At 39.9% G+C, this 14,740-nt stretch overlaps 1 protein-coding gene across 1 annotated transcript in view; it reads right to left on the minus strand.

The window, feature by feature from the left end:
* Positions 1 to 1,892: 1,892 nt before the first annotated feature.
* PLCE1 (phospholipase C epsilon 1) overlaps positions 1,893 to 14,740 on the minus strand; it is a 294,291-nt gene continuing 281,443 nt past the window's right edge. The window contains exons 28-32 of the mRNA XM_090277947.1: positions 13,244 to 13,453; positions 8,894 to 9,052; positions 7,482 to 7,700; positions 6,967 to 7,161; positions 1,893 to 3,777 (exon numbers count right to left, since the gene is read on the minus strand). Coding sequence (XP_090134073.1) covers positions 6,973 to 7,161; positions 7,482 to 7,700; positions 8,894 to 9,052; positions 13,244 to 13,453 — 777 coding nt within the window. The 3' untranslated portion in view covers positions 1,893 to 3,777; positions 6,967 to 6,972. The remainder of the gene's footprint in view (positions 3,778 to 6,966; positions 7,162 to 7,481; positions 7,701 to 8,893; positions 9,053 to 13,243; positions 13,454 to 14,740) is intronic.

The following is a 14,740-nucleotide window of genomic DNA, read 5'->3' on the forward strand; positions in this document are numbered from 1 at the left end:
TGCCTGTCGCTGCCAAGTGTAAGGTCAGACACCAGCCAGGAAAACCTGTCCTCTCGTATGGGCATGGGAGCTGAGTTGTGGAGCTTTATTTCTAGAGTTAATTCAAGTTTACCAGGCCAATATGCAAATCTGATTACTTTTCAGAATTAATCAAGGCCTGTGGGAGTCTGGGCAGAGGAGAGATTAACAGAGACTCTGGAAAGGGAGTGAGCAGAGCAAGGGGAAGATGGATAGACAAGGGGCCACTTGCATTACTGAGCTGCCAGTGTCTTCAGAGCTCTCGAGATAGGACGCCTTTGTATGAAGGCAAATTTGATTAAAAACAAGGCACCTGTAACTCACTTTTGATAAGTCTAGACCCAAATAACTTTTATTTACTAAGAATGACATGAAAAGGTGTTCCCTCAAGGGGACACTTCCTGCCCAAATAGTCGTACTTCCTATAGATTTACCCAAACTTGCCCTCAATTCCTTTCCACCCATTTTACATTTTGCAAAACAGCCAATTTCAGATGAATGGGTGACGGAGAGGAAGTTAATCTATTTCCTCCAGCATGACAGAGCACACTGGATTTCTACTCTTTAATTCTTTCTTGCCAGTTACAGATTTTTCTCAAAAGTTGGCACCACCTAACAGTGACTCAAATTCATGCTCTTTTCCTTTTGTTTTTAGTGAAGCAACTTAATATTTCTCCCTCAAATCTTGTAATAATCCCAGCTTGCATATTTAGATCCTTTTCCATATAACTTTACTGATAAAAGTTTGCCACCCAGATTTTTAGTAGTCTGAAAAGTATGAAGTAGTAATGGTTATAGTCTGGATGGCTATTATAGATGCACTCTAAATAATAGGATAATTTCATTTGGGATACTAATGTAGCTGTATAATTCAGAGAAGCCGTAAATAAAAACCTCATGTTTTTGACAAACAACAGGTTTCTTTCTGTTGGTTAGTTGTGATGGTAGAGTGGACCTTTTACATTTTTGAGCCATGTGTTCTTTTTGAAATCCCAAAGACTTGAATACAATGGAGTATGTACTTCCACCTCCAAATGGAATGAACAACCAAATTGAATTGCAACACAGGCCATAGGCTGGGTTCACTCACTTGCTAACACCTCATCTCCCATTCAGTTTCATGGTGTGTTTCTGATTTTGTGCCACAGCCAAATGAGCTGTGTACAAAGGCTATGGGCTGGGGTGGGGTGGAGCTTAAAAAGAGTCAAGGCCAAATGATAAACTTGGGGAGACCAGTTTTGCTTTTCCTTTTATTACTCTGCAGCTTTTGTTCAACTATGGCCAGTTAGGCCAGGAATTCAGTTTTCAATACATGGCAAGCCAAAACAGAGGGGGGAAAAATGCCTATTAATTTAAAGAAGCTTGATAAAGTCTTTCTGGAATATATATTTTTTAAATGGACAGCATTTGCATTTGTTATAGGCTAATTTGGTTTAAAAAGAAACCATGTCGCTTTGTTCAGACAACATCATACTGGAAGGGCCTGAACTCTGCTGACAAGCAGATGGAGGTCATTCCAGCAGGAAGGCTCTGAGTTGGTCAGAACTTATAACAAAATGAAAACTGTGTTGTCTGTTTTTAACACTTCTGTTTCTAGACTATGTGAAGGACTTGGTATTGTATTATTATTCTTTATATAGGTAAAAGTAAAAACTCGCAACTTCTCAAAATAAAGTTTAGGATTTTTAGTGTGTTTTATAATTTTGAAGAAATGTCAATTTTAGTATCAATAGATAAAATTTGGATTTTACTTTAGAGGATTTTATTTTTAAAAGCCATAATTTGCTTCATACCCAGAATAAGAAGAATCCTTTACATTTATGTGATAGTTTTACACAGCAAGGTTTTAAAAATAATTTACATTAAATGGCAAGTATGGCTTGGATCAATAGCTCTTAAGTTAATCAGAAATAAAGTGAAGCTTTTAAACATGAAATTCCGGGGCCATTTCAGATATTCAGAGCATACATTTCTTTTTCGATTTGTCTTCAACTAATGAGATAGAATCACTAATCCTTCTAATCCATAAGCGATATCAAAAAAGCTACATATAATAAATATATAAGTACAGTGTCAGTACACACCTTGCAAAATAAATAAATTTAAACACCAACTCAATCTATTTTTTCTTTAAAAAAATGGATAAGTTTCTTGTTAAGCTGTCACAACTCAGTAGATATTAAATTACACATCATTCTGAATGAATTTTGTGAAAACCAAAAGTGGAATAATCTGTGAATATATAGGCAATAAACTTCCAAGAAAAAAGGAAACAACCCAGCATCATTCTGTATGTAAAGAGATATCCTAAAGGAGAGTACATTATGGTACAGAATATGGAAACTAAATTGAATTCCTCTTTTATGAATCTTATAGGACATATTTGTATTTGCAATGCCTAAAAGCTTCCAATTCTCAGCCATAAAGTGTATGATTAAACTAGCTTGCTCCCAGTTTTCTAAGTTAGGTTAGCAAACTATGGCCCTTGAGCCTAATCCAGCCTGCCACCTGTTTTTGTATGGCTCTTGAACTCAGACTAGTTTTTAGATTTTTATGTGGTTGAGAAAAAAGGAAACATTTGTGACATGAAAATTATATGAAATTCCAATTTCAGTGTCTGTGGATAGTTTTATTGGAACCTAGCCATGTTCATTCATGAATGTATTGTCCATGGCTGATTTTGCACTGTGACAGCTGAGCTAAGGAGTTGCAACAGAGACCATATGGCTCATAAAGTTTAAAAACATTTACTCTCTGACCCTTTACAGACAAAGTTTGCTAACCCCTGTTTCTAGGTCAGTTGTTGCAAGCTTAATCATATATGTACATATATAAAATGGTGTGTCCGGAAAAAGTCCAGCCATTGTCAATATAATAAGAATGGTTTGTGCCACGTCCATGTAACCTGCAGCCAAGAAGAGTGGACTGGAATGCGCATGGGTGAACAAGAACGACTTCACTGAACTACTCAGTGGGGGCAGTAGGTGCCATTGGGTGAGCATGTGTACTGTGTGGCCGTCACATTCAAAATAACTGACCGAGTAGAGCAATGAATCTCCAACAGCTTTTATGTTAAACTTGAACATTCCTCTGCGGAAACTATTCAGATGATTCAGAAGGCCGCAGCTATGGGTAACTGGTGACTGGCAGCTTCATCACGACAACACGCCCCCTCATGCATCACGTCCTGTTCAGTTTTTTGGCGAAACATCAAAACACCCAGGTGACTCAGCCCCCCTTCAGCCCAGATTTGGTGCCCTGTGACTTTTGGCTTTTCCCAAAACTAACATCACCTTTGAAAGGGAAGAAATTTCGGACTGGCTGAAAATATAACGGGGCAGCTGATGGCGGTTAGGACAACTGTAAGGTCCCAAGGTGCCTACTTTGAAGGGGCTGAGGCGTCATTGTCTATGTACAATGTTGCTTGTGTCTTCTATCTTCTTTGATAAATGTTCCTTTTTCATATTACATGGCTGGATACCTTCTGGACAGACCAATACATATGTGTGTATATATATTTTAACAACTTGACATTTGTAAGATGGCATCTCCTGGGCTCCTTTGCTTCATTCCTCAGGAAAACGGTAACTAGCTACCCATGCGCCACTTTGCTTGTCCCCAGTGTGGACCTCACATCATGTGTGAAGAAAGCTTCAGTCCAGAAATCATCAATTTCCAGTTTAAATTGAATGAAAACAAGGAAATTATATTCGTTTCCACCATGTTCATTCTTGACTTTTCTTGGCAAAAGATCTTTACCTGTAAAGTTGTATTCATAGGCTTGTTAGTATATTTAAATAAATTTTTTTATGAGAGAGAGGGGGAGAGAGAGAAAGAAAGAGAGATATCTATTTGTTCCACTTATTTATGCATTTATTGGTTGATTTTGGTATATGCCCTGATTGGCGATAAACCCACAACCTTGGCCTGTCAGGATGATGCTCTAACGAACAGAGCTACCTGGCCACAGCTTTGTTAGTATATTTTAAATGAAGGAGCAGAAACATTACAGTGTAGGAAGGCTGTAGAGTTCAACTATCTGGAACCCACAGAGCTCTGGTGGCTGTGTTTGGCGGAGGGACTATATCTTACACACTCACAGTGTTAGAACATGATGTTCCTAGGAGGAAGACCATGAGGCTCTTTCTGTACTGGAACACCATATTCTTTAGAAAAAAATTTTCTTAAAAAAAAAAAAGCTGTTCAACTTTTTTTTTTTTTAAGGTGGGCTTTCTACAACAACTATTACTTAAGATAAGAGTAAGGTAAATAATTACTTGCTTAGAAATTCTTAAGAGTATTATTAAGGGGTAACCTGATACTTAGAGGTGAAAATTTTAGAATAAACATCATGAAATATGTTACCAGAAAGTAGTAAAAATACTAAGTTTGTTTTCTTACTAGTATATAGAGAAAGGCCCATTCTTTTTCACAAGTGCTCTTTCTTGGAAACACCACTTGTAAAGGAGTTCATAACATGGGATCTGTATTTCTATAAATGCACCAATGGCATTTTAAAAAGAGAAACTTCCCAAGTTCAAAGCCGAAGTCAACTGAATGATTCTGAATGTCTGCTTGCTACAGAAAAATTGAGTTCAAAGACATTTATCTAAATTACCACCCTCCCCAACCTCCTAAACTATAAGCAATTAGTAATGCTTATTATAGCAACACATTATTTTTAAGTCAGATTTCCAGTGGAGTTGTACTCTTTTGTATTTAAGTAATCTTGCAGCTCCTGAGAGCTCTTGAGGTGCAGAGTGTAATTTCACTGTATCATTACGGAGGCTATAATGGGATGTGTGTATAACATCACACCTATGATTTATTGATGCTAAAGTTCTTTACATGGGAAACAGTATTTTACATTTTGATCACTGTTGTTATGGCCCGCTCACAGGCCCGCTACCATGGTGACCATTCTCTAAATGGAGAGGCTCAGTATTTGGTGCTTAGTCCCATAGCTCACTTGGCTTTTGGAGAAGGCACAGATTGTCTAAGTGACATTGAAGCAGAAAAGGAAGTGAGTCTGGAACTACTAAAAAATGGATCCAACCGTCATCTCAACAGAAAATGGGTGCTGAACCTTCTCAGAATCCGGACAGCCAGGGCTTTGCTATTGTGTGCGTATTCTGCATTATCTGATGCTCTCTGGTGTGGATGGCCACCATGGTTCTGACATTTCTCTCTGATGAGTCTTTACCTATAGAAGCTATAAACAACCCAGACTCCCTGGGAATAGCTGGATATGCAGATGTCGTGGGGGAAGTCGTTTCTTGTATTTGGCCTTGTCTTTTTTTTTTTTTAAGATTTTATTTTTTAGAGAGAGGGGAAAGGAGGGAGAAACAGTGAAACATCAATGTGCAAGGGAAACATCAATCGGTTGCCTCTTGCTGCCTCTTACAGGCCCCCAGCTGGGAACCTGGCCCGCAATCCAGGTATGTGCCCTGACTGGGAATTGAACCTGCAGCCTTTCAGTTCGCAGGCCAGCACTCAATCCACTAAGCCAGCCAGCCAGGGTCTTGTCTGTGTTTAATTTTTTTAAGATTTTATTTATTTATTTTTAGAGAGAGGGAAAGGGAAGGAGAATGAGAGGGAGTGAAACATTGATCGGTTGCCTCATACATGCCCTGACTGGGACCGAACCTGCAAACCAGGCATGTACCCTGACTGGGAATCGAACCAGTGACCTTTTGCTATGCCCGACGATGCCTAACCAACTGAGCCACATGGGTCAGGGCTTGGCTGTTGTTTTGAAAGAGCTTTGTGTCCTGGCCAGTGTGGCTTAGTGGATTGAGCGCCTGCCTATGAGCCAAAAGGTCGCTGGTTTGATTCCTAGTCAGGGCACACGTCTGGGTTGTGGGCCAGGTCCCCAGTTGGGGGCATTTGAGAGACACATTGATGTTTTTCCCCCTCTCGTCCTCCTTCCCTATCTCTCTAAGGGTAAATAAATAAAATCTTTACAAAAAAAATTCAATACACATATTCTTGGGTGAGGATTTAAAAAAAAACCAAAGAGCTTTGTAAGTGTAATATTGGGCACTGATTATTTTAGGAGTTGGCCCTTAAATGTAGAAATATGGGCTCTATGTATCTGGCTTTCTTTTGGGCTGTTACAAATCAAAGTTGGCCCTGTCAAGAGGTATGAATGAGTTCCTTAATTGTGAGCTTTTACAATTTAATATAAGAAAATCCTGATTGTAATAAAGATAGACGATGAAACCCTGTCGTATCAGCAGCAATGCCTTCATTGTGGTCTCTTGTGAATTTTATTTTTTATTCATTTTTGTTGCTTGTGAATTTTAAGTCTTAGAACTATAACACAACAGGTGAAAAGAGGGCTTTAATAATCCTTTGGGTTCATTAGGAAACTAAGTGAAAAGAATAAATCTGTGTTTGGTTTCCTCATATACTTCTTTAGAAAAAACTCAGATTCCATATAAATGATGTGTTTTAAGATAGAAATGACATTTACTCTGGATGTGAATACCAAGTGGTAGGCTGGCAACCCAAGGCCTAATTTACTGCAGTTTGAGGATGGAGGCTGTTACATTATTTTGCTTTCATTTTAATAATCACATCCTGAATGCTGAATTTTTATTTTTTAAAATGAGGCAGAAGAAGTTGAGGTTGTTGTGGTCAAATCAAACAATTAGAATAACATAAAACTAGAAATCCAAAGGAATGAATGTTGACTGAGAGGGTTTGAGTTACCAACAATTAAAACAATTCTGTGTCTGATGAAATAAAACTGATGTAGTTTGGGCAGGTTGGTTGTCCTCTTGGACCCTTTGTTGAGTAATATACAAAATAAGGAGGTCTAAAATGACAACTTCTGAAGGTAACATGTATCTTCAGAGCCCTTTTCCTGTTTTGGTATCATTCCTACCTCAGTGAGGGGACACCGCTATTGGGAAAAGATAAGAATCTGGACAAATGATGCCTTACCCATGATCACTGTCGATAGTCTGTCACATCACTGGAGGACAAGCTGCCTACAGGTTTCTCCTCCTTGTTTTGGATACTTTCTGAGGTCAAGACCTGAGAAGGTGATGTGAGTCCTCGGGGCTGTTTAGTTGACTTGGTGAGCTTCTTGAGTTCACTTGCAAAAGAAATGCCTTTCCTTTTGTCTTCCCGGGATGCCTGTGGAAAAAAAGAACTCTCCATCGGTATTAGGTTAAAGCCAACGTCCTTGTAGCCCTGTGTTATGAGAAAGAGCCCTTCCCTCTTGTCTAGTAAGTAGAGCTTTGGAAGGGAGGACTGGGGGACTCCCCTTTCTGGACTGCTTAACCACAGAAGGGAATACATTTCTTTTCCCACAGTGAAAACAGCCAATTTTCTCCCTTCTACATTTCTTGAGTAAGAAACTTTTTCCGAGGTTTCACTGGTTCCCAATTTTTATCACAGTATAGTTATGAACATCAAAGAACTGGTGAAGAGAGCAAAATAACCTTAAACTTTACCTGCACCTGTTCCTTTAGCTTAAGGATGAATTTTCCTGCACCTTTCCACTTGCTCTGGGCTTGAAACACACACTCCTGATCCAAAAGGACCCGCTGGGAGGACTTGGGGGTGGAAGACTTCTTGTTGGCTGTGTCTTTCACCACCTCTTCCAAAAGTACATAGTCACTCGGGTTGGGGTTGCTCAGGATGCTATAGGAGTACTTGGCTTTGCATAAGGTCTGAAAGGTAAATTATAAATTTGATCAACTGATAAAGACTGCCTCCAACACCTGCGTTCATTGTAAATGAAACTTCAAGGTGGAAAACTCTGACAGACTTAGAGATGATGGGGATCTTTCAGTTCGTACCATCCCACTCCTTTTACCTTTGTGTAGCTGTAGCTTATAACACTTCCCCATATAAGCAGATTCGAGGATGGACTGGCTGCATGCACCAAAGCTCATAGACATCAAGGTCATGCAGACAGTGAGGGACAGAATCCTGACCCTCAGATATTCCTCTGTCCCCCTAGGCTGTCTCTTTACCATGATTCTTGGTTAAGGCATTTTAGAACTTAGTTGGCCTCACTTCTCATTTCATTACAAGATTATCTCCCGTTTATGTGTTTATTCACTCATCAAACATTTAGTGAGGGCCTACTATAAATATGTCCCAGATACTTTGGGGACACAAAGGTCAACAAAAGAAACTAAGTTCAAAATCTATACTAACAAAATTATCATTCACTAATTGCAAATAGCACTTAAATAGTGCTCACCATGTGCTAGGAATTGTACAATTTATATATGTTACTGACTTAATCTTCACAAAAACTTTTGAGCAAAGAACTGTTATCCTAGTTCCATGTTATCTAAGTGGTACCTCACCACATATTGGAACCAAATGGAATAGACTCGTGGTCAGACTTGGGCGTGTTTACACAACAGAAATCGCCAAATGCTACAAATCACAGGGTTTCCTTTAAAGCACACCACTGCAACAGGCACAGGTGGTTACACAGTTTGCCCGAGTGCTATTCCACTTCTTCTCCAGGGTGTTTAACGAATGCAAAGCACAAGGCTTTGAAGGAAGGAAACAGAGTTCTCTGAAACCATGTTTGTACACAGAGAAGCATGCTAGAGGTGGGAGAGGGTCAGGGTAGGCCTCCTGGTTGTTCTCTGGAGATGGTCATTAGGTATTGACTTGGGCATTTCTGAGACAATGAAATCATTACTCTGCAGAGCCACCTCCTAAATCTATTATTATCAGTAGATACTAGGTAAGTATCTGCTGAAGGGATGGACTATTATTTCCCACCCTCCCTTTTCAGGTCCCCACTGGTCTGGGAACTTCATTAATAACACAGGCTGACGTTTGATTTGTTCCCATAATTTACAGAGGACAGGACAGGTGAGGGAGGGAGGGCGCTCACCTGCTGAATGACATCCTGTGCCGTGCTGACACGGGGCGCTTTGATAACGGTGCGAGGTTGCTCTGGGGAGACGTCATGCACTTGAACAAAGAAACTCTCCTCCTCCGAGGTCAAGATCACCTCTTTGTCATCTTGAATGATGCTTTTCTCTTCTAGGTTCTATATTAAAAAAGAAGAATGAATAAATGGTGAGATGATGTAGAAGGAAAGAAAAATCTCACAAAAATTTGAGATGTATCTTGGTAATGTGGAAATAACCTCTTAGCTTTATAGTTTATACACTATTTAGTATTTCATAAATTATTCTAAAAGGACAGAAAGAAGTACTGTGTTTCTGCTGGTGTGGACAGACTGATAAGGTCTGGCCCAGAACAGGCTGGTGGATCTGCTCCTATTAGCTGTGCATTTTGAGTCCAAATCAACTGTGGATAAATTTGTAAAAAAAACCATGCACCGTCTTGCCTATTACCAAAAGCAAGAGAAAACCCACCCATTCTCACATCAATCTTGAGCATTTAAGAAATGCTAGATATTGTAACAATATAATCAATAAAATATATTTAAAAAAAAAGAAAGAAATGCTAGACATCTCAAATGTGAAGTGTGGAATGGACATTCAGCCAGGTTAAATGAACAAAATCCACAGTGAAAGGCAGAAACAATGGCTGGAGGTAAGTCACATTGAAATAAATATTGACACTTTGTAAAGTATATGACTGTCTTAACTATGCTGTACACCTGAAAGATAATATTGTATGTAAACTATAAATAAAAAATAAAATATTAAGATATGATCTCTTAGAAAATATCAACAAAATATTCAATAATTATAAGAATTAGTCATCAGGTTGATTGGCTGCAGGTGAACTGTCTTCCAGTTAATTTTACATATATAATAATATATGTATGTGTGTATATATATATCACCCATATAGTTAGATACATCTGTAGACATCTACCTTATTAAAATTTTCAAGCAATTCAGAAATATATCTATAAAAAGGCAAACTTTTCCTACTCTCACCCTTTTTCCTTCTCTCTCCCATCTCATTCTCCACAAAAGAAAAAAACACCATTGTTAGGTTATATATTCTTCTAAACATCTACTATGAATATACAAATATTTTTGTACATGTGAATGAACAGCAGGCAACCCATATCAGGAACCGAGGATTTGGCAGGGAGGTCCTCCGATCCTCAGATTCTCCTAGCCTCATCATCTCTGATCAGGCCACCGAAGTGGTGCTAACTAGCCAGAACCCAAGAGTCGCTGTCACTATCCTGGAAGTTAAAAGCCACAGGACCCAGAATGGTCCTCATTATCAAATGGGTAACTGCCACCAGGTGGCGCCAAACTGTAGCCAGGACCAGAAAGGACCGGCCAACCACCCACACGGGCTCACCCCGTCATTGTGTTAATCTTGCAGTCGTGCTCCCTACAATTTACATGACTGAAAATTTTAGATCCCATTCATTCTATTACGGGATTGGGAGTTACATTTATTACATAAAATCAGGTTGTATTCTACTACGTACACTGTTCTACAAGATGTTTTCTTTCCACTTCAAAGACTGGTCTCATGTCAATTCCTAGAGACTTTGCTGCATTTATTATGGCATTGATCACAATATGTTTAATCAGTCAGTGGGGTTAAGTGGTAATTCACATGACATAGTTTATAATCTCAGGGCCCTGAAAACCAAGCAAGGAAAAAAAGAAAGGTTCCAATTGCCACATAAAATATCCCAACAGCCATGTACATTTATTTTTAAAAGAGCTCCTTGGAGCCTCACTCAGAGCTTATTTCATTTTCAGCTGCATTAGAAGCTACAAGTAATGACCATACCAATAGCCCTCATGGTACAGCCCTTTACAGTTTACTAAGCCTTTTTCTACATATTGTCCATGTGTTTACCATAGGTCTCATGATGATGTTTTTGTCAAGCAGGGTAGTAGTTTCTATTCTAGATTTTACACATTAGGGCACAGAGGTTTACAGAAGTCAGATGAGCTGTCCAAGGTCATCTAATAGGTGGCAGAGCCAGGCCTTCTGGCTTCAAATCCAGCAGGTGTCAGAGCAGGGCACACTGACCACAGGAGCAGTGCTACCCGACATCTTCACAGCTCAGGAGATAAGAAAATTATAAAAGGCAGGCAGGAGAGGCCAGAGATCACAGAGAACAGTCTGGGGACTTTTAATATGTATGGGCAAACTGATTCTATGCTTTTCTAATTCCAAAGAGTAAAATAAATGAAAATACTTAGAGCTCTAATCTATCAACTATGCCAGTGTCTGCTTGTATTCAGTAATTGCTGACTTCATTTATTCAATCAGCAAATATGTATTGTGTGTCATTATGCACCAGGTAAACCTAGATACATCAAATGTGGTTTGCTAACTTTTGAAATACATTTCGGTCATTTCAAAAATCGCTTCCCAACAAGAGTGTATAAAAAGAGAGCTTGCTGTATTTTCATCAGAAAATGTTTGTTAGACTTCTAATTCATCCCCTTTTTCTTCAGAACGCTTCTCTTCCACCAGCCCTTATTAAACATTTTATTTGTGAGGTCACTATCGCCTGTGGTCATACACGCTTTGTATTGCATATGGGCGGGCAGCTCTGACCTCCCAGCCCTTCCAAGAACGTGATGAAGGCCCACAGGACACTCGGCAGCGCGCCGTGTTTCCCGTGGCTTGCTGCCTCCCACAATGCTGGGCACAGCAACCCACGAGGACTGACACAGCTCCAGCCCGGGCAGCTCAGGATGTGGAACTAACACTGACCTGGAAGCCGTGAGACTTGAGTTCTTTCTACTACTCACCCATCTTAATTTAACTGACTGAAACTCTGTTTCCTGCTGAAATCAGGAGGTCATTCAAAGTAGTGGGTGATTGAGAGCTTTGAACTTGGTAAATCATTAGGCAAATATATAATTTAAAAAATTAACTGAAATCATCACCTATAGGATACTTTTTTATATATGACAATTAGAAATAGGGGAAAAAAATTGAGAAATTAAAGATGGCTTTAAATGTCCAGCTAAGATCTCTTTTTTCTCATAAAGCTATTATTATTAGAACTGCTTTTTTCTCCGGCTTAGCAATTTGTACTTCTGATAGGGAGAGTAAGCTGGGGAAACTATTACATTTCTTTGCTTCAATGAAGTGCCCTTTTATAGTCTAAGGCAAGGTTATAAGGGGAGGCAGTGGCTCTGGTTCCCAGGAGAGGCTGCAGGCCATGTTCACAGTTAAGTACGAGGGAAAACCTGACACATGGTGCTGGCAATGGGCTTTTTATCTTCTCCCCTGTGACCCAGCAAGCACTGACCACCCATGGGCACTGTAGCAGTCAAGATCTAGTGTGTCTCCCAAAGGAGCAGATCACATGCCCAGAAAAGGGCCTGGCATGTATCAGGTGCTCAATAAATATTTATTTAAATAATCAAGTTGTTGAATGGACTCCACTGCTTCATTGCTGGTCTATCATGAGGCATGACTGTCTCTGCATAAAGCAATGACCTTGTTTTAAATTATCATTTAAAAAACACGGCAGTAAGTTAGTGGTCTCCTATCAGTTAATTCAGAAAAGAAAAGGGCTCCATCGACAAACCCCAACAGACGCCAACCAATTTGGAGTTGACATTGTACTGTTTCCTTGGGAATTATCACGGGAGTATCAGTGAACATCGTGTATTTAGTACGAATTCTGACCAAAGCTGAGAGGTTATTCTTTGTGTAAAGTTATATTTTTAAAAAATACTGTTGTTTTACTTATGAGCACTGAACCTTTTATTGGCTAAAACTTCAATAGGCACTCCCAGGAACACAACCACCCCAGATGCCCAGTGCCTGCAGGCCTCGCCGCGCACAGTTCCGTGGCCTCACGATGTCTCTCACACGGGCAAATGAGATACTGAACAAACAGCTGATGATGTGTACAAGGGCTCCTTTGAGTTCTTGCTCACTTTGTTTTTTTCTCTTCCTTGTATTTTTTTCCCTTACCACTTAGTCCCCTTATACGTCCCTCGCCCCAGCAATCACCACACTGTCCATGAGTCCTTCTGGCTTTTTGCTCAATCCCTCCACCCCCTAACCTTCCGCCTCCAACCTCGCTGTCACCTGCTCACTTCGTTTTATAAGGGATGATTTTTAGGCTGAATTTCTGTAACTTAGAGATAACATTCTGAATATATGCAGAAGAATAAAATCATTTCTTCATATTTAAGAATAATAATATAAACCAGGTTGGGATGGTAAGAAATTCTGATGGTGAGGGAGGTGGCCAGCGGCGAGGTGGTTAATTACACACTGAGCTGTTATTGCGTAGGTTGCGCCCAGACACACTTACTTCCTGCTGAGTTTTTAAGACAATCCTGCCAACGTATCCCTCTTCTGGAAACCAGCTGTTTAAAATCTGCACAATCTCTTCTTCTGGACCAATGGCTCTCTGGAACGGTTGTTTTCTGCATTCATTCTTTTCTTTAGATATAAAATATTTTTCTTCCATCAAAAAACAGTCTGTGGCAATAGGTTTGGTGTCTTGTTCCGTGGTCAGAATCTAAAGATAAAGCAAAGGCAAATTTAGCACACTTCGGAGGAGTGGGCAAAAACTATAATTCAAAACACGCCTATGTTCCTATTATGCTCAGTGAAATAAACCAGCCAGAGAAAGACAAATACCACATGTCTCATTTATATATGGAATCTAATGAACAAAATAAACTAACAAAATAGAAACACAGGCATGGATACATAGAACAGACTGACAGCTGTCGAAGGGAAGAGAATGGGGGAACTGAATGAAAGAAGGTGAAGAGATTAAGCAAGGAGCTTATGCATGACCCATGGCCACTGACAATGGTGTGGGGACTGCCTGAGGTGTGGTGGGGGGGGAGGAGGGCAAAGAGGGAAAATCTGGGGACAACTGTAATAGCATAAACAATCAAATTAATTGAAAAAACAATACAAAACACCCACAAGTCTACTTTCACAGTGTTCAGGTAGCTGTGATGTGCACGGTAAGTGAAACCGCCTCCGGAGTGTGGCATAATTCTTTTTGGAAGATCTAAGAATTCTATGTCCAAAAAGAATTGTTTGTGTCCATTCTGGGCAACGACACAGTTTATTCATAATCCCCAGACGTCATAACTATTCTTCCCACTGCTGGATGAGAGCTTCTACTGAATTAAAAACTTTAGTTTTTTAAATCTATGAATTTAGTTCTTTGTAATCTTACAACACAGGACCGAGGGCAAAGAACCTAGTCCAGGTTTTTTCCAAGATAATCTCTCAATCACTGTCTAATCTCATCTGATCTAAGTTCCTGGGAGTTCTCTTTTCAATAGGCTCTTGACAGTGTGCCTAGAGGCCTGTTTTCCTCGCTGGCTACTGACCCTGGCAGTCAGACAGGGTGGCTGAGGGAATGAGGCTGGAGAGCCAGGCAGGCCTGGGTCTGACGTCTGCCTTTAATGTTTACTGGCTGTGAGGTGCTGGGCAAGATATTTAACCCTTTAGAGATTCTGTAAAGTGGGAACAGTAAGAGTAATGAGGGGAAGCAGAGTGTGTCACCCCTAAATATGATGTTTGGGATATGGATTGTTTTAGGCTGGTTATTTTTAAGAAACAAAAGACTCAAAAATAACCTTCAACCTTTGTCCTTACTGCCTGAAAGAATTTAGATGGAGGGCCTTCTCCAGGAAGGGAGATAATCTTCACAGGTAACTATAGTTTAATATAAACTAATGAGCGATGAGGGGAACCTCGTGGTGCTCATTTGTTCAGAGTCCTCTCTGCGTCTCATTGTTCAGGAAGGCCTGGTGAACCTTTATTTACAAAACCCTTGCTT

This window comes from Furipterus horrens, unplaced genomic scaffold, assembly GCF_987537825.1.
Source record: "Furipterus horrens unplaced genomic scaffold, mFurHor1.1.pri manual_scaffold_5, whole genome shotgun sequence".
Lineage (NCBI taxonomy): Eukaryota > Metazoa > Chordata > Mammalia > Chiroptera > Furipteridae > Furipterus > Furipterus horrens.